At 36.2% G+C, this 20592-nt stretch overlaps 1 protein-coding gene across 1 annotated transcript in view; it reads right to left on the bottom strand.

Annotated features, from left to right (window-relative positions):
• Positions 1-1037: 1037 nt before the first annotated feature.
• Positions 1038-20592, bottom strand: part of LOC133337052 (Krueppel-like factor luna) — a 152463-nt gene continuing 132908 nt past the window's right edge. Inside the window, exons 2-4 of the mRNA XM_061545316.1 lie at positions 7180-8467; positions 6737-7003; positions 1038-1236 (exon numbers count right to left, since the gene is read on the bottom strand). Coding sequence (XP_061401300.1) covers positions 1061-1236; positions 6737-7003; positions 7180-8467 — 1731 coding nt within the window. The 3' untranslated portion in view covers positions 1038-1060. The remainder of the gene's footprint in view (positions 1237-6736; positions 7004-7179; positions 8468-20592) is intronic.

The following is a 20592-nucleotide window of genomic DNA, read 5'->3' as shown; positions in this document are numbered from 1 at the left end:
TAGGAATATAAAAATCGTGTTTTTCAGAATTACATTTTATTTTTTTTTTGTATTTTTTGTATTTTTGGCAGTGTTTAGCATTTACACCATTTATGTTTTTCTAGTTTTAGTTTTTACTTGTAAAAATATAAAATTTTGACAAAATATTACAATAATAATAAAAAACAATTAGACTAAAGTATTTAAAAAATAAGAGTGTGAGTGTTTGTTTATGTATAAAAAATAAAATTATTAATTGCTTTACTTTGGTAAAAAGAATTTGATTTGTTCTGTGTTCTAACATAACAATTGTTGTCATTCTCAGAGAAAAGTTGTTGTTTTTTCTAGTTTTTTACTTTAACTTTGACAAGTTAATAACAGAGGCACAGTGGGTCACACAATACAACAAAAAAAAACTAATATTCTAAAAACTCTAAACTTTACACGGAAGAATGTGTAAAACAATATAAAAGTAGCAGAAAAAATGCTTTATAGCCCACTGTGCGTCCAAAACTTTTTATTCGTCGATTTTCAGTTAATTCTCTTATGAAATTCATCATTTGATTCGGTTTGCTTTCTTAGAGCTTTCATCGATACAATGAGAGAGTGTGTTGTTCTTGTTGTTGTTGTTGTTGATGCTGATGATGGCACATGTAATGCTTAAATTAATTTTCTTTTACTTGATTCATACATTGGTTGCTTCGATATCCTATTCTTGGGGGAAAAGGGGTGTATTGTAGGTTCTTGATTTGTACACCAGTTGATTTCTTCTTACGTGTTTTGCTTTTGATACTTACACTTAGTAGACATATTCTATAACATTTTTGCATGTCTGTACTAAATACATGTATATTTATAATATATATATAAATATGCCTTAAAGTAATTCTTATAACATAACAGTTTTATAAATTTCCAGGAATTTTGCACTGCTTTCATTTACGCTTTGTTGTTGCTGCTGTTGTTGTTGCCATTGAAGTGTTGGAACATCACCGTCGGTCATATTTCCATTTGTGATGGTTGTCATAGCGGGGGTGGAAGAGTTGTCAAATACGGCGATGCGACTGTCTGTCAGCACTGTCTACATATGACGTTTCATGTGCAATGCCAAATGGTCGGAACGTGAAAAGCAGCGATCACAATTACGGCACTTAAATGGTTTAGCTCCAGTGTGTTTACGATAGTGGCGGGTCAATTCATCACTGCGGGCAAATCGCCATTCACAGCCTTCCCACGAACACTTGTATGGTTTTTCGCCTGAAAATAATGCGGAAAAAGAAAAAAGTAATATTTTATTATTATTATTTTTTATAATTGATAGATATATTTTTAAATGTGTGAAATGAATTAATGCTAGCATTAAACATTCAAATGTGTTGACTATTTCCTATTGGCGCAACATTCGTGGTGTTCCACAGACGCTGAAGACAAACTATTACAGTACTTCAACATAGCCAACAGAAATACAATTGCAAGCACTATTATTATTTTCGGCCAGCGTAATATTCGCGGTGCAACTGCTATTCTAACAATCCCTTGGTCTATAATAAAATATACTTATAGCATTTTTTGCCTACACCAATATTCAGAGCAAAAATAGTTTTGTTGTTGTCGAGTTATATTTTACTTTTTCCTTGTGAAGCAGCAAGTAACATACTTTTAATTCGCTTTAATACACGTTTAGTTGAGGGGCAGCTTGTTCACTTGTTTATGCAGATGTAACTGACACAGAAGAAATGCTGTGCAATTTAATTTATTGCATTGTTGGACTTGCCTTGCAACAACACAATTACATTTGTTTTTCCTACCTACAAGGTAATGAAAATTGTTTCGAACAAGTGTAGGCGAGCGGATACGAAAGCAATGTAAAATAACAAATAGTTCAGATTATGAATGTATTCGTGGTGTACCTCTTTTTTGCAAGCGTATGAGTTTGTTGTTATTGCTTCGATATTGTAAATTATTTGCTAAGAACCGTTAAAATCATCTCTCCTTTAAATTATTTTTGGAGTTGTACCCCACCACTCTATTCTATTAGCGAGGACTGCAAAGGGTATTTTGTGGTCTGTACATTAATGGTAATTCGCTGTTGGCCTCTACTACAAGCCGAAACCTTTAGCCAAGGGGAAAAAGCTAGGGAAAAACAAGCACTTTAAGCTATTTTGTAATTGGTTAAAGGGTAATTAAAAACTTTTTAATGGCTACCAGAAAGCGGAACAGCACAAGCATTTTAATTTTCTCCTCCAAAAAGGAAATGAGAACACAAAAGTATAAATTGATTTCATTTGCGACTTTGTCAAGCTGAACTAATAGAAGCAAAATTAAAAATTCCTTTTAATCTTTGTGCAAAATAGGCGACAAACAATAAAACTTTGCATCCTCCGCTGGCAGAGTATCTTCGCTGTAATACCCTACAGATGACAGCAGGGATTAAATATTTAAAAGTATGGCATTACAAGCGCACTTGTCATTTGCGTCGCACTTGTCAATGCAGAGAAAACAGATAATAAGTAAATAATGGATGAAATGGTCAGTGGGAAATCAAATTGTTTAAGAAAAATTTACTTCTTAAACTAATATAGAAATGCTTTAAAAATGAAGCTGCCTTGCCTTTTAAAACAACACACAAAAATCTCTCTGTCATCATCTGCAGAAGTTATCATATGTCGGCACCATTGACCAGCTGTAAATTTGCCTCATGTATCCTTACTTTCATTTCTATACTGTTTACACATTCGTATTCGTATTTTAACTATACTAATATATATACATATATATAAACTCTCCTGGAGCCCCATCCGATTTTATGGTTAGTTAAAAATGTACATTCAATGCCCAACATATAGATATTGATAATTCTTGATGCTTTGTGTGCATCCTTTTTGCTTATTGATGAATAAAAAATACATCAAATTCGAAAATGAAAAATGATATGATTGCTAGATAAATTGCTGGATATTTCTCGAAGCAGGAAGCAAAGACAAATTCACAGGTCAACACTATTGCCGTTCTACGGCAGCAAACAGCAACGTGATGGGGTCACTGGGGGTGCGAATATATTTTGAGCTCTTCTCCCACCTCCCACGTTGTTCTCTTTCGATGAGTTGGAAGCTCGTTAAGGTTGTCAAAGCAAAACTATACAACATACGAGTACATGTATTGATGCATTCACCAAACCAGTATGTGTGGCTGTGTGTGCGTGTGAGTGAGTTCGTGTGTAATCCACTATTGATGCATCATCATGTTACTCTAACTGCTGAGGTTTTATCTACGACTTAAGCCATAAATTACCTTCGATCGGTTATGTACTGCGTTTACATCCGCCTGAAGAAAATCCTCGTCGTCATCCTAGCAGTAGTCGTTTATTAAAAATGTCTGCATAGACATTTTATGTGTGGCAAACGAGCATGAATTAGTAGCTTCTATCTTGTATCTGTTTCCGAGCATATCTAAGCTGTTTCATCGTAGCAAAAATAGTAGCAGAAACCAACGGCTTTTAATGGTGCGACTGTTAGTGCATTTTTGCGGAAGTCCTTGTTATTGTTGGCAGAGATCGGCCCAATGTATGGACGAAGGGAAGAGGTTTCAGTTGTAACAGTAATAACAACAACTCCATGATTATGTGGGTCGATTTCAGATTGTCGCCATTTTTATGTGCGTGTCTGCTTTCGACTTTCTCTTTAAATGAGTATTGTACATAAAAACACACACAGTCACACACATTACAGATAAGTACATTTATATCTATGTACGGGCTGAAGTATATTGTATGGCTGAGATTTTTTTTCTTTGCTGTTTCTTTCGTCTACACTAGTTTACTGAATGGCGTTTTATATTTTCAGCTATTTTATGGGTTTAACCTCATTCGGGTTTCCTTTTCTTCTGGTATTTTATTTGCCAACGTCACTGCTTGGCAGACATATCCCAAACCTTAAAAAATAAAGCAATCACCACAATTGCAAAAGCCAAGGAAACGATAAAAGACAAACAACAACCAAACCACAAAAATTGACCTCGTTTCAATCGGGAATGCAGAATCAAACTGTTCGAACATAGGGCTTTAGGGAATATAAATTATTGGCATGAGCTGCTATTAGTAGTAACCATGTTCCAAATGTTAAATTTTATCGCAATTGCGATAGATTAAAGCAATGCTGTGCAGCTGAGATGCACAATTTAATTAGCCAACCATACGAATGATCATTTTAACACATTTAACACACAAATGTGTTGTTTCGTCTCTTGTTTCTCTATCCATATAAGTTCTATGCATATAGATTATACCAACAGATTTAAAATTGCAAGTTAGATATAAGGAAAATTACCATCACACAATGTATCCAATCAATTAATAAGTTACTCTTGTAAAATATATCGGCTAAAATCGCATTCTCTTAATACACTGCCTAAAGATACATTTAGTAACATTATTAGGTCTCGGCAGTGGAAGGTAATCGGATATTTAACAAACAATAACCTATTAACACAATTCAAGGCTATAAATAACACGAAATCAAATGCTATGCCGGTGGATGGAAATTGTGTGGCTCAATACCTTGTGAATCATGAAGCGGATTCGAACAATAAACGTCAAAACAAACCACCGCTATTACGACCTAATACCGCAGTAAACACAGGACAGCAATGGAAAACTTTGGACAATAAAAAAGGGTTTGAACAAATTAACACCTCACCGTTGAACGCCATCTGCAAACGCTTTGGTGTAGGTGGATAATTGTAGGCATCGGCATGCTTGTGGCTTTCGTTTAAGCAACCCACATAGTTTATGTAAACAAATTGGCTATTGAAATCCTTTTTGTCTTTAGACAATTTAGATTTTCATACTCAGTGATTGTGCCAGAAGAAGGTGTGTGATACAAATTATTTTGGTAGTATATATCTGGGCTTCGTGCTATTTTCCTGTTTTATTAGAATCCTACAAGATCATCAAATAAGTCAGTTTGATATGACATGCCAGCAAGTCGCAGCTGATAATTTATTACAACCAATTATTCCATTTTCAAAAAATTGTAGGATTCTATTCTTAGCCAACACAAAATGGGGATTACAACCCAGCAAAAATTTGTGCTTCATTTCAAATAAGTCCAAGCTGATTATAAACATCCTGATAGACTGTTGACTGGGTAACGACCAGTCAGGTAAGAATTCGCTGGCAGTCTTGTAATGTGACAAGAGTTAATCTCTCTCTTTTGGGAAAATTATAGAAACAAAAGCAATCGACTTTAAATCCAAGGAAAGCTACACAAAACGACAGCGACAAATGCTTGTCGTTTCTTTCCTTTTAATTTATGTTATATGCGCTGCGAAAGGAAATCTTATCTCAAAGTGAAAAATCTTGCAATATGGCCTCTAGCAGTAGGCAAAACAACAGTGGGACCATGGCGAACTGTCGGAGAGAGGGAAACAGACAGACAGGCAGTAGAGTAAAAGAAGAGATTTACTAAAGTGAATATAGCCTCATCTCAACAAAGCAAGAAACAAATGTGTCTGACATTTCAGCAGTCTTCAGCTGTGTGTATGTGTGCATAAGGAGACATATATATATATACATACAGTTGTTAGTGGATTGCGGAGTAGGAATATCTATCCCCAAATTATAATAAATGTGTCTTAAATCTGAGTGACATTTGCGTGATTTGGCGAATTTACGTTTCCGTTAGTAGTCTCATACCAACACTCACATACAGACACACTTAGGCTCCAATTACATTCTTTCTTCAATTCTCTCTTTCCTTATTATTCGTGCACAGCGAATGAAGAGATTAGGTTTGAAGCAGAAACTTCATTCCACAAATTCCGCCAGCAGCCTATTTTCTGTCACATACTGCAGCGAGCACAGCTCGGAACAGGGGACTGCTGTCAAAATACTCACTGAAATGTAAGGCGAAATGAAAAAAAAAAAATCGTACAAGTTACACAAAAGGGAATATTTTGCTTATTTTTTCAAATGAATTCATAGCTAGAGGGCTATTCGCCAGATTCTCTTTTAGTCGGAAAAGGAAAACACAAAATAGGCCGCAGCAGTTTTCCACCCAAGGAGCAGTACAATGTGCGTTTCTTTTGTGTATGTGTCCCTTTTGCTGGCGTAAATCACACAAGTATCAAAAGAGGAGCAGGAATGAAAAATAACGGAAACGTTTGTATTTCTGTCACACAAATTATAGAAAAATATTGTCATCTGTAGGGGTTTCGCTAAAAAAATTAGACACAATTAGGAGATGGTTTTACAATGCCATCGGCAGGAATACAGGAAACCCAATTCCAGACAAAGCTGGTTAGACCGCTGGCTGCCTCATTCTGAAAGAAATTTTAGCGATCAGCGTTGATTTGTAATCACAGAAGATGTCTTTGAAATTCCAATCTGAAGTGGAATGCAGATTCTAATTCGTTCTAATTTTCAGAATGTACAAATGTAAGATATTAATTTATTTTTATTGTAATACTGAATGTCGTTAATTCATCCTCTTCCACCAGCATTCATTTATATCTGTCCCAGTGTAAATTACAAACAAAATGATTAATTTGTCTATTGTTTTTTTATATATATACGTGTGTATGTGAACATACCCAACTATATATACATATAATACACGTGTATTTAAGTGGTTCTTCATCGCTGGTATTGTTTTAGGAAGGTGGTCAAATCGAATAATCGTCGACAGACAATGGAGAGTGGCAGGGGACCTTCTAAGAATAGGATAGAAATAAATGTTGCTGCTGCCAGCAACACACTTACCGGTATGGGTCCTTTGGTGCGCCTTTAAGTGTGAACTTTTTGTATAGACTTTCTTGCAACCCAAAAACTGGCACTTGTGTATCCGGCGTTTGGCGTCAGGACTGTGTTCATGTTGTAAGAGGATTTGTTGCTGTTGTTGTTGTTCCTGTTGATGATGCTGTTGCGGTTGCTGCTGATGTGAGGCTGTTTGTTGTTGTTGCTGCTGTTGTTGTTGTTGTTGTTGGAGGTGATGTTGCTGTTGTTGACGTTGATGAGGTTTTGTGGTCACTGTAATCAGAACAAAAGCAGATAAATAAAAGTAAATTCATTTTTATGGTTGATTATGATGATGACGAGGACAATTAAACTCAGGCGTGACTCAAACACACTCGCCCAGTGAACGAGACAGTGTGTGTGTGTCTGGTGAGTCAACATAATATTGTTTTTATTGGCATACAACTTACATGTTGTCACTTGAGGATTCTGCAGTTGGGTGCCCCTTTGGGTAATCTGCGCTGCTGTCAAGCCATTGATATTCCCCACAGCCGAGACATTGCCGTTGGATGCTGCTGCAGCAGCGGCCGCCGCCGCTTGCGCTGAATTTAGGAGGGCCGCAGCGGCTGCTGATAAAGTCCCGCTGTTGCCGCTTTGCATCTGTATGACCCGCGCCAAACTGATACCACCGCTCTTTTGTCCGTTACTCGTTGTCAGGCGTACAATCGTGCTGCGTGGAATGTTGCTTGTGTTCGGGGTGGCCGTGTTGCTGCTATTGCTGCTGTGTATTGCCGTCAGCTGTGTACTAACTCCCTGAGAGTCCGCATTGGCAGCGCTACTCGTGGCTTGAATTGTCAAATGATGGTGACCGGCAGATGCAGTTGATTGCGACGGCGTGGAGCTGGGGTTCGAATGAGGTTGTTGCTTCTTGTTCTGCTGCTGTTGTTGTACGTTATGGGACTGCTGTTGCGGCTGCTGTTGTAGCAAAGGAACTGTAGTGCATGCAGTGGGATTCGAAGGGAAACGTAAGATGGCAGTTGCAGGTGGCACATGGGATTGTTGTTGCGATGATTGCTGTTGTTGCTGACGTTGTTGCTTCTGTTGTTGTTGTATGAGAGCAGCTAGCTCACTTGCGTCAATTTGGGCAGTTTGGCAGCTGGTAGATGAGATATTCGTGCGTATGGATTCCGGCGATGAGGGAGGTGTCAGGGTGGGCAGAGCGTAGTCGTGGTTATTGGTATGGCTGGCACTTTGAGGACTTAGGTGGCCGCCGTGCTTGGTGGCCAAAACACGCAGTTTTATGGCCTTTTCCGTTAGCGGGCATTGTTGTGTAACAGCGGTGGTAGTGGTGGTGATCGTCGAGCTCGAACTACTCAACATTTGCTTCGTGCTCAGAGCTTGCAACGCAGATTGTGTCAATTCACTGGATGGCGGTAACTGGCCCAACATAATTTTATCTTCGCCATTGTCGGAATTTAAAGCCTCATCTTCGTCGTCATCATCGATGCGTTCCTTCTTAACCACCACCGAACAACTCAACGATTGTGAACCTGCACTGTCCCATGAAATGCCGGAACAATGCGATGACACGGAGGAAGTGGTTGAGATGGAGTCCAAATGCTGTTCCTTTATCTTGAGCTCCTCCAGAATGCGAGCTGGAGAGGAGAATATTTCCCATGAATCAATCTCGCTGTGTAGTTTCTTGTAGGACTGCAGCTTGGGTTCGTCACGCAGATAACGTTCCAATTCATAGCAAGTCTATGGAAAAAAGAAAGGAGAACGTAAGCGAAATTTGCCAAAAGGAGTCTTAGTATTACATAAATTTAAATAGCTGTCACTTTTATGGTCCTTTTAATTTCATTTATGGCCCATGAAGTTATCTGCCCGTGGCCAACATAATTATCAAGAAATTATGGCTACGGGAGTTGGCCATTTGGCCTTGTTTTACTTATCTCCCTTCACTAACAAGTCTTGCAACAAAATGTGGCGCCCCCCTCTCTGCCTGTGTACATAATTCAATTTCAATTCGTTAGCTACGTTTGTGCCCCAATTGTCATAAATCATCTCCCTTCTCTTCCCTTCGCCTAGCTAACTTCGGTGGTTTTAAAAATAAAAGTTATGAAGAAATGCGTTCTCTTCGTGATTTGTCCGGAACATTTGGTGAAGTTTACGATTTTGTTTAGTTTAAAATTTATTGCATAGGAATTGTTGGCAAGTGAAGGTGAACATCACTTATGCTCGTTGCTTACGTCCGTCTGGTTTTCTTGTACTGAGGCAAATGTCTGCACATTCATCTGTCCATCCATCTTGAGTTTGGCGTAAAATTCATGTGGCAAAGTGTACAATCATAAATTCAAAATACAAATACAAATAATAATAATAATATTTTATGAACGCAATTAATTTAAGTTATTTATGTAGAAAATTGTTTTCTGTCCAACATAAATTGTGGGCGGTCTTGGCCAACGATGCAAATTCGTCAACACTTTCTCATTAATCGGCCATACATTTCTTTCAGTGCATTCGATTTCCATGACAATAGCAATCATGGGCTCCGCATGACATTGTATCATGTTGATGTTTACGTCATAAAGCCCAAAAACAGGAATTTCGTGTGTCCTGTTTACATTTGGTGCACTGTCACTCCCATGGTTGTTTGTGTAACGGTCTTCTGCATGGTATTATCATGTAAACCCCAAACAAACACGCATACAGTACACACGTAAACGCACACAATAACAGGCATGTTTATAGGGACATGAATAATGAGGCAAATGACTCCATACTCCAGTTCCACGCTGCCGATGATATTTATGTTCGGCCAACAACAAGGCGGTAGGATGTGAGTTTGGGAAAAATTATTGGATTTTTGCAGGCAGAGAACACATAGAAGATACATGTGACACGTGTTAGGCCTGGCTGTGTTGTGTACACTGCACAACGGGTGCATACTAAATTAGCACCTTCATCGAAACGTTGTTTACATAACACTAGCCACGAGACGACCAAGCCGCGTCGTCAGGAACTTTAAATAGGAATTGCACTTACGGCGTAATGTCAATGGCAATAAAAAAAATGGTGGGCCATATCCTAGAGGCTATCGTGATACACTAGATAAATTTGAAACTATGCAACTAAAACACTCACAACTCTAAATTAAATTTATACATAGTCTTATCAACTCTTTAAATACAAAACTGAATTAAAAAATGAGATAACAATTTAAGAGCTTTACAAATTATTTAATTGAATTTAATTTTTTTGTTGGTTGTGACAAATTATGACAAATGTGATATTAAAATCTTAAATGCATTTTCTCTATCTGATGTATTAGTGTATAAGAGGCCTCTGAAACACATTTTTAATGGGAATAATGTAAAAATGGTTACCGTCTCCACACTGACAATATTATGACAGTTTGGGACAATAACACCCTTTTAGAAAAGTGGAAACAATATATTCTGGGATTTATACTGTCTAACGATCATTTTTAATGGACTGAGTATATGGTTATAGTCGAAAATAACATTTTAGCGTTCAGGTTACCTCAAAAGGAAAGACTCAACATTCTAGTCTTATTTTTTAATTACCGAATTAATCGACATTTTTACATTACATTACAAAATAATGTATTTTGCAGAAAATGTCCTACACCTAATGTACAGTTCAATGTAGTTGTGTGTGTATGTGTGTTTTTTGCACAACACTTACACATAGCAACTTGCCGCCACATTGAAACATATTTAATATAAAACATAAAGCAAAACAAATATTTATTTTTGGTCTGATGGATGGACGGACGTACGGACGGTTGGATGGTTGGAAAAGCGATACATTGCTATCGGTATGCTTTGGCCGTTGGTTTGGGGAAAAGCCTTTGTGTGGAGAGTATACTAGTCATGGAATGTGTATGTCTGTGCATACTGTGACTGTTTGTGTGTGTGTGTGAGTGTCTATAAATATGAAGTATGTCTGGCAATGTTTACTTTTGTGTTTAATAACAATTTAAATTTTAATCGTTTTCCATTTTATATTAATTGCTTTTAAGCTCTTATCTCACGTAGTGAGAGAGACAGAGACCAATTGCCCTTGCGGCAACTGCAAGAGTCATTCATTGTGAAGTATAGAGAAAGAAAAGAACTGTATTGCACACAATACATAATAAGAGGCTATGAATGGCCAGCTAAATGATTTACGATATTAAAAAAAAAACGAACTAAATTAGAACAAACAAAAAACTACTAAATATGATTGTATATCTAAATTGAAAATAGTAATAATAAGGCACACATACACACAGGGCTTTTGCTTTACATATCTAACAACCATAAACCGCATTCAATATCCATTCACACAGACATTCATACTTACATACCCATGTACTTATGTATTATGTAGGCTGATTTGTGGGGTAACTGTCAGTCGCATAATAAGTTTATGAACTTCACAGACAATAATACATTGTTAGCACTTTGCAAAAGGCACACATTCGCCTTCAAACTTGAGAACCCAAATAGATAAGATGATGATTGGTTGCTTCGATTTCATGTTTTATTCTTTGCCCTTGCTTTCTTTCATTCTTTGAAACAAACCGATATAAACAACAATACTTTTTCAATATGCGTATGCAGAAGGATAACAGAATGGTTATATAACAGAATGGTTATATATATATATATTATGTTTCTACGTATGTTGGTGAATGAATAAATGTGTATATAACATTTTTATGGTTTTGAATTTCATTTTAGTTGAGGTTTCTTGTCTCCCCTCCCCCATGCTAACAAACATTTTTTATAGTTTTGTTCTTCGGAATCGCAGAAAATATACAAGCAGTAATAAATTATTTTGATAACTGTGAAAATAATTGGCTTTAAATCCTAACTGTATTCTAGTCCATGCAATTTTATTCCTTTATACTCAGAATATGAGTTTTGAGATTGTATGGCTGAATGATAAATCGTAGATGGGGTAGCAGGACTACCAGCAATGTCCACATCGGGATAAACAAACAGGAGCAAGTGTTTGAATATGTGATGGAAATAAGATATAAAAAAAAAACATAATCGGTCTTTCTTTACCTCCCACCCTACGACTAGCTTTTCAAACCACACTTGAGCAGGGTAAAAACGTATGCTGTCTTAAAAAGGATTTATGTTGTGATTTATGATTTGATATTTTGATTTACATTTTCCATTAAAGGAAATAAAATTATTATTTGTTTGAGAAAGGTTCGGTTCAGTGGTAGAAAATGTGTATTTTTTCTGGACAAAACATTACTGCAATGAATGACTTTTGAGGACCGCTTTCGGAGTATAAGCACACAGATATATTGAATTGAAATGTGTGCACAAAAGAACACGTGAAATAAGAACGCATAAATTAAATTGTTCGTGGTGCTTAGTATGATGGACAGTGGAAACATAATATTATGGAAAATGTAATTTGAAAGTCGTCATTGTGAATGGTAGTTGGTAGGTATTTTCCCCAGCAAAGATTGAATCATTCGAATATATTATTTCATCATAAAGGAGGTTACATCAGTGCACTTTAGTTTAGAATAGTAATATTCACCAGAAGGTGAATTTGTATATATTTACCACGTTCTTCAACATGCAATAAATATTTCAATAATGACAAATGTGGTGGTATGACAGTTAAAATAATTGTAGGTAAGATGAAATATGCTGCCGTCTGTATGAGATAAAATGATCACAATAAAATAATTTGCATTTAACGGTAAATCACTTAAATGGTCTTTCAAAAAATAATAATTGTTGAACATAAATTGTGTTAGAACATTCGGTCTCTCTCTCTCTCTCTTTCTGCAATACTGTATTTGTTGTTAAGCATTTAAAATATGAATGTGTGCAAACATTCGCATACACATATTTGTACTTATTTTGCATGTAGAAAGGAAGATGGAGAAGTGTTTTTATTTCGTTGCTGTTGTCATGAAAATAAACACCATGTGAATATGTTTTTTGTGTTTATGTGTGAGAGAGAAATAGTGTAAAAACTCTTCGACAAAATATCGAGTGAGACGTGATGCTTTAGCACATCCATTTCATTTTGGTCTATGATTAATGGTTGCCAGTACACATTTTGCTTCGAAAAAAGGGACCATTTATCCCATGGACGTTGCGTGTCATTTCATATTCGCGGAATGTACACAATTTCCAAGTCATCTTTGGTTCTTGGCGAAATTTGGCGAGCATAAACAATAATAAATGGTAGCTGACTCTGTGTAACAGTAGACAGTTGTTGATTAGCCACCAGCGACAAGATTACTTTTTCTGTGAAAGATAATAGCTGGGCGAAATATTAAATAATATGTTCTGCAATTGCCATCATGCGTTATTGCATGTTTATATGATTTTCCCTTAAGTTTATTTATTTTTTCATATAGCTCAATATAACAATATTATATTGATATTACAACCTCAATAGGACTTTTCAACATTTTACCAATATTGATGTTTAAAAAATGTATGGATTTCTTCAACATATGTTTGACAATCAAAGGCGACGAATTCTTTCTTCCCTCTCAGGGCACATTCTCGGTATATGACATTTTCCGCATGCTATTTGAAAATGTTAGCAATATTTGAACTAAAGTATACAATGTCTGTTGCAATGGTCTACATTGAAATATACAAATCTCCTGCGAATACAATATTTAGTTAATGACGATTCTTCGCAACACAACAGCTATGCAAATTGTAATGATGCTGTTCTAGTAATATGCCTCTAATTAAGTTATTTAATCAACTTGTGTGTGTGTGTGTATATAAGTATGCGAATATTCTACGGCACCATTTATTGAAATAGCAACAACGGAAGGATAATTTGTATTTACATTTGCAAACGCTTTCAACTTCCATTTGCTTTAATTAAAGTCAAGAGTGCTGTTAGCTGTTACTGCGAATTAATTGTTACAAAATGTTAATAATTAAACTTAAGGATTTGAATATTTTAGCCAACGCAATGAATAATAAAATAGAACTATAATTGACGTGTTTACTACACGACTAAGAACAATTCGAAGTGAGAATAACGTTCGATGGTATTTAAAAGTTTAGTATTTAAATATATTTCGGTATGTGTTGTTGTTTTTTGTGTTTTTCTTTTGATCACTTAGGTTTATCAAAATTTATTGACCCGTTGTCACACAATACAAATGGGAACTTTTTTAGAGGTTGGATTATCTGCTAAATACGTTTGTGGACATAAGTAAGCATATCAGCTAAGAAATATTGTTTCTCACATCGCCACCCCAGCATATTGGACAACAACAATATAATGCTCTAATCGTACGTAAAAACAATGTGAAAGAAGAACACGAACAAAACTAAAAAGTAAAAGTTTTCTTTTAAATGTAATACAATTTATTCTCATTGCTAAATGCCTTGACGCCTAAAGTAAACCAATCGTAAAAGAAAAAACACAAACAAATAAATACAGCAAAACTTATTTTAATGGAGCAAGCCAAATGCCAATAGGACGGTAGTCTACGTCTTTGTGGTTTGTAATGAAATGTAACTCTCTGTTGAATTTCCAGCCGAACATACTATGCCTCGTTTAAACATAAATGTCGAAACTGTCACCGTATATATTCCACTATGTATGTATAATTGTGAACGTATGTGTATGGGTATGAAAAGCTTAGCATCATAGAGAAAAGTTTTTGCCATTATTTCTTTTAGCCATAGCTATTATTTTAACATGACAACTGAGTGCGTTTGGTCATACCAACGAAGGAAGCACATCTTTAAGTGCTAACTGGAGTTTCCACCATTATACATACCCACAAACACACGCACACTAACCCGCGTAAGGCATGTCTGTTCATCCAGCATTAAAAGGGAAATAATTTCAAAAAGTTTTGTTTTTTGCTTTTTTACACCATCTTAAATACAAGTAATGTTTACAATTCATACATCTAAAAGCGAACTTTCATTTGGCTGGGACGGAGAAGTAGAAGAAAAACCCTTACAGCAAATAGTTGATAATGTTGCCTTGATTGTTGTTTATTACACATTTGTCTTGCTGTTGTTTTCTAACATTGTTTCTTTTGTCTCACTTCAAATGTAATTCAATTTTGACTAAATTCGCTTTTTGTTCTTGTTCAGTACAAGTTTTGCCAATCTGTGTGCCAACTACGTAGTGGAAAAACAAAAAGTTCATTGTCAGCTATTCACCTCTCGACGAGTCGTCCGGCACAGGTGCCATTGTCTTCTTGTCCAACAATATTTTCTTAATACTAAACAACTTTTGCAGTTTCTCTAGGCATGACAATAAAAGCCTTCTACGGTCACTCGAAGTCAGTCAGAAATACTGTGTTAAGCGTTTAGAACAAATCACTTAGAGAAGCGTTCACAAAACAACAGCCCCAACAACAAGAACCTGTTTCTGGCAATTGTCTTGTCGAGCGAGCAGTTTCCTTGACATGGTTAATAAAAAACACACACACACAGCAATATTAAAGCATTTGGTTGAATATAAATGCATGTATACATGGTGGCTAACTTCGTTCGCTGTCCAAGGAAGGATTATGCTAAGAAAATTAAGTGGTTTTTGTAATCAATTACGAATTACAACATGTCTTCAAATACACTTCCAATAGAATTATATTTTTTATTTGGGAAATGGCAACAAATTCCTACAATCGATTATATTTTCTTATTTACATTTTGGATTTGGTTGAGAATATACACATGTATATGTGCATGTATCTATTAGCTGCCCGTAATCAGGGCCAATTAAATTTATGGTTCCCATGAAATATGCGTGTATTTTCTAATACAATTTTCGCCTAGCCCGTTACCCATGGAAGCTGTGAGTACTACCTGAAGATTTTAATTTGATTTCAACCGTTGTTTTAATCAATTACAGGAATATATTGGCTCAAATATTTCCCGTCCACAAACGTTGTGTTGAAACAAGAAATGTTTCAATAGTCCTGCTGTTGTCGCTGCGTATATCACTCCAATTCTCCATGGAGGCATCTACGTTGTAACTCTATGCGATTGAGTCGGAATGGCAAGGCATAGAAGTGACTTTAATAGTACATGTTGGAAATGTGCAAGAAATGATAATAAATGAAATTAGCATATTAGACAAGAAGAATAAGAAAGGGACCACACCCACCTTCACAGCTTTGCACGCACCAAACTAATGGATATTGCTTATTTTGTTGTTGTTGTTCTTGTGTTTCTGTTTCACTCAACCAACACATGTTTGGCTTCAGACCTATTAAGGCTGAGAGTTAAAGTTTTAATGTTTGGCAAAAACAAAAAAACGTAACAACAATACGCAACGCAAGGAGCTCAATGCATACGACAATATAACGAGCTATGCGGCAACAAAAGAGATGATTAAATTTAATTACACACCAACATATTGTTAATACTCATGAACACATACACACACATATATATATATATATTACGCATATATAAATAGACTTGAAGGTAGTGGTTTTAAGAATTTGCCCCTATAAGTAAAAAGAGACTAACTTCGGTTGAAGCTTTTGCATGCTGATTTCATGCAAGATTCATATTCGAATCTGATAATTTCATGGTGGCAAATGTGATTTGAAGCAATCGGGAAATAAGGTACGAAAAGCACTTCGGGGCCGTTATAATTTGTGTGCTTTATTGTAAATGGAGATAAGTTGTTTCTGTCCCATATTTATCCTGTGCCTTAATGTGCATGTTTATATACGGCATTCGCAAGGCAAGTCATTTCCAGGAATAATTCGCAAACAGAAGGGCCTTTAAATGACACAAAAGAAGATATAAGAAAAATAATTGAGTTTTTAACAATTTGATTAGCATTCCCCAGCAACCGCAAGGATGCTAGCATACATCTTTGCGTACAGTAGTGAGTGTCGGCATTTATGTACGCTAAATCGAAATTATGTAAAAAACTAATTCAGAGGCAGAAAAGCATCGTTTTATGTTGACAAATTAAATTCATATTTTCTGGTACACAATTTATAACTGATCAAGGATCCAATGTTTCACGATACAAATTTCCAATGTCAGAAGTAAGAGTCACAAAAGGACATTTATCTACAGAAAGGTGTGAATAAATTTCAAATAATAGTATGACCACAATACCGCATACAGAAAATTGTTGTAGATCTGTTGTTAACCCTCTTTCAAAGTAGTAATGTTCATTTGAAATGTCATTATAAGCAGATAGGCAGAGTGTGTTGGAATAACTCCGTTTCTATTCATATCCTTTGTAGACAACGCGACGCCGGATAAACAAAGAAACATTTTAAGCAGCTCAGCAGGATATTAATGAAATTATTGGCATTATCAACGTCTGAACAAACAACATTGTTGCCATGTGCATCGTTGTGTTTGTGTGTGTTGTGTATTTGTAGTATGTCGGTGTGTGCGTGTATATGTTGTGCTCGCTAACCATTTGAATTGCTCACTAACTCTGTTAAGGTTATTGTTAAGCTATTATGGAATTTAATGCCGACAACATTCAGCAATAATGAGGCAACGAGGCTGGAACAATGAATGAGAAGAAATAGCTCCTCCTAGAAAAAAGGGATTTTTATTGCCGTGATCCATGAGGGGTATTACGCATTGGCAAAGACAAGAAATTCCATTATGCTCTGGGGAGCCCATTAAGGAGTTGGATTACCTCGTCTTTGTCTTTTGCTTAGTCTGCTCGTCTTAATGTAAAGTTTCATTGCTTGTAATTTTGCCAAGTCATACTCTGGTGTAGACTATTTAAAATCATGACCATCTAACTTTCCATTTCACTTCACAATGGCTTCCGCCATCAACTCCACAAACTTCAATTAGTTTTATAGTTATTGCTTACTAGACTTCTGTGTGTGTGTGTGTTTTTTTTTGCAAACTTCTACCGCAGTAGCATTTTTTCTTGCAAAGTTTGGTGCAACATATTGTGGTGATGTCCATTCTAAAGAGATGTTGGTCATGCCACCGAATGAACAGAAGACACTTTTTAATTAAATTTAATTTTTATTATTTTTGGGTAAGCAACAGAAATACGAACAAAAAAGCAACTGGAAACTACTCCTTAGAACGTCTTACGAATGGCCATTTCACCAACATTAAGGTATAGAGAAATGGACCTCTTTTGATTTTTACGTTTATGGGGCTCTAACCGACCACAGATACAATAACGACTATGCGAGCAACATAATGTCATGCGGTTAGTCTGGAAAACTTCTGTGAAGATCAACGAAAAAATAGAAGACATCTTCTGTGAAAACACACACACACATAATTGCCTGAAACACATCAACATTTTAATAATTGAACCGACAGTGGATCCTCGAAGATGCTAATAAACCAAATTTTAAATTTCTTCAATAAATATGTAAATTTACTTCCAAACACTAATTGAACGCAATAATTTGTTTGCATTTCACATTCGAGCAAAACCAAAAAGAAAACCTTGACATCTAGTCAATTTTATATGCCACGATTCACGTGATTTGCATAAACATTGATTAGTCGCTGGTGTGTGCGGTCACACCGAGATGTGGAAATGAGGAAAACGACTGTGGTAAGGTAAAAACCAAAAACACTCTCCGTTCTAAAAATAACATCAACGATGTTGAAGCATTTAATGTAAACACATTCAGCTGTCATCGCTTTGTCAAAGTGTACTTTGAGTCGTTGACGAGATAAGATAGTTGTCCTCAACGAATTCCAAATACCCTCAATGTCATAGACCGCACTGACCACCCACATACAATACTCGTACATTGTACATAGTCGTATTTCGGTTATTTGAACGTAAATTCTGTTCTATTTTCTCCATAAATCCCTGAATTCAAAAAGGCAGAACAGCCTTCTAAGCATCAATATTTCCGTTTTATATTCTGTCATTCAAACGCAATGACAACATCTCTTTAAAGAAAATCGAAATGGGGCCATAACATCTGGAATGAATTTAACTCAGAAATAACCTCAGGACTTTGCCTAACAGGGACCTTAACATTTAGCTACCCAGCCAGCAGTGCACCACTGACTGTCGCTTCGTTCCTCATATTAACTGAAGTACCAAAGTAAACCAAAAGTAATGTAATATTCGGCATTAATTCCTCATTTAAATTCAGTAGCGCGTACATGGCATTAGTTTGTATTAGCAGCAATATTTATTTCTCATTCTGCTGTTGCTCTGCTGCTGCTGTTTCTGCTGCTTCTTGTTCAACGTTTGTTCTACTTGTGAATTCGTTGCTACCATTTTCACGGAAATCTACTTCTCCGCCATGGCTTCAACCTCTCTCTGTGTAAGTGTGTGTGTGTGTGTCAATTTCCACTGAAACATTAGCAGCAGCAGTAGAGTTAGTAGATTCAGCTGCGAATGCGAACACCCTAGACAACGGTAAACGTAAGAAATGAGGGTCGCATAAATGTTTCTTCTTTAACACTTCAGGAAAATTTGTTGGGTTGTAGATATCGAGGGTTGCTAAGCATCCTTGCCTACATCATCATCATCATAATAGTGTTCCGATATAGGTTACACAGAGAGAAACCTTAATTTTACGATATCGACAATCCCAATATTAGGACATTCTAAATGCAATAGAAGTCGACACGTGTAAATGTTGCGTAGAAAGGCCATGTGGATGTATATCTATGTCATTTCGGAAGGATTCCGGTACATGTGATCGCAGCAGTCCATTTGGTGCTTGTTTGTAACACTGTGCAAATGAGATTCTGTCATTGTTACATGTTTTATTGTTTACGTTTCGCTAAACATTCAAGTGCTTTTCGATTACTTAAAAGCAAATTTAATGCATAGCAGAATCCATATAGAAGAAGATAATTTGGCCACTTATGTTGCCTTTTTTATTCACATGACCATATCCACCCCGTCTACAAACTACTTGTAGACGGGGTCTGGTTTCAGTGGCCCGGTGCCTGAAAAGTGTCACAGCATTTTAATTGGAATTATAATATTCAATTTACATTTTCATATCCGTGTAAAAAGTCAAGAGGAATAATGCATACATTTCGATGTTCTACTATATAGGACCTTTTTATTTGATATTTATTTGTGAAGATTCACTGTGCCCATAATTTTTTCCTGCTAACTATCTCCACAAGGGTTTAGGCCAACAATTATTTTAATCTAAATTCGATGTTGGGATTAAGGACACAACAAAATGTATTAACATGAATTACATGAGTCGCTTACAAATGGTATCTTAAATAAGAATGCAAAGACAGGTTGCCAGCCAACCCACTGACACACGGACCCTGGTTATGTCGGCCAAAAGTTATGTTTGTGGTTATTTTCATGATGACAACAATCAATACCAAGATAACCCGACCAGAATTTAAGTTCCAAGCTCATAGACAATCACATTTGACAACATATCCCCCAAAAAAAAAAAAAAAAAAAACAACAACAACAATAGAGATTACAAAAGGACTGGAAAAAATGTAGCTGTAGAAGTGGCGATTGAAAAGTAATGTAGAAGGGATATCGGAAAGAAGTGTATCGAACAAACAAATATAGCCATGTAAAGCTTGTTTTGGGTCAATATCATAAGCCATGATAGTTGTTAACCACAAAATGATACAGCCAACACACATACACACGAACGCACACTTTTGATTGCACAGAGCTTGCACAACCACTGAGAAAGTAGAAGGGCGGGCGAGTGTTTGTGTGTGTATGTGAGAAAGGACTGAATGGAATGTAAACGGATTTAGGAAATTTTCAAATATTGACTATCTTGTCTGAATAGAACAAAAAATGTTGGAAAACTTTTTCCTTTACGCCATGTAAAGTCCCAGCCAAACAACGTTCAACCACTCCCCTCTCCCCAGGTACCAACCTACCAACCAACAGGCAGGCTCAGATAATGGCAGTTA

The sequence above is a fragment of the Musca vetustissima genome, unplaced genomic scaffold (genome assembly GCF_032173495.1).
Source record: "Musca vetustissima isolate MV318-11 ecotype Yass unplaced genomic scaffold, APGP_CSIRO_Mvet_v1 utg6013, whole genome shotgun sequence".
Classification (NCBI taxonomy): Eukaryota; Metazoa; Arthropoda; class Insecta; order Diptera; family Muscidae; genus Musca; species Musca vetustissima.
Note: the sequence above shows the minus strand (reverse complement) of the source record. Positions and strands in the feature narration are given on the sequence as shown.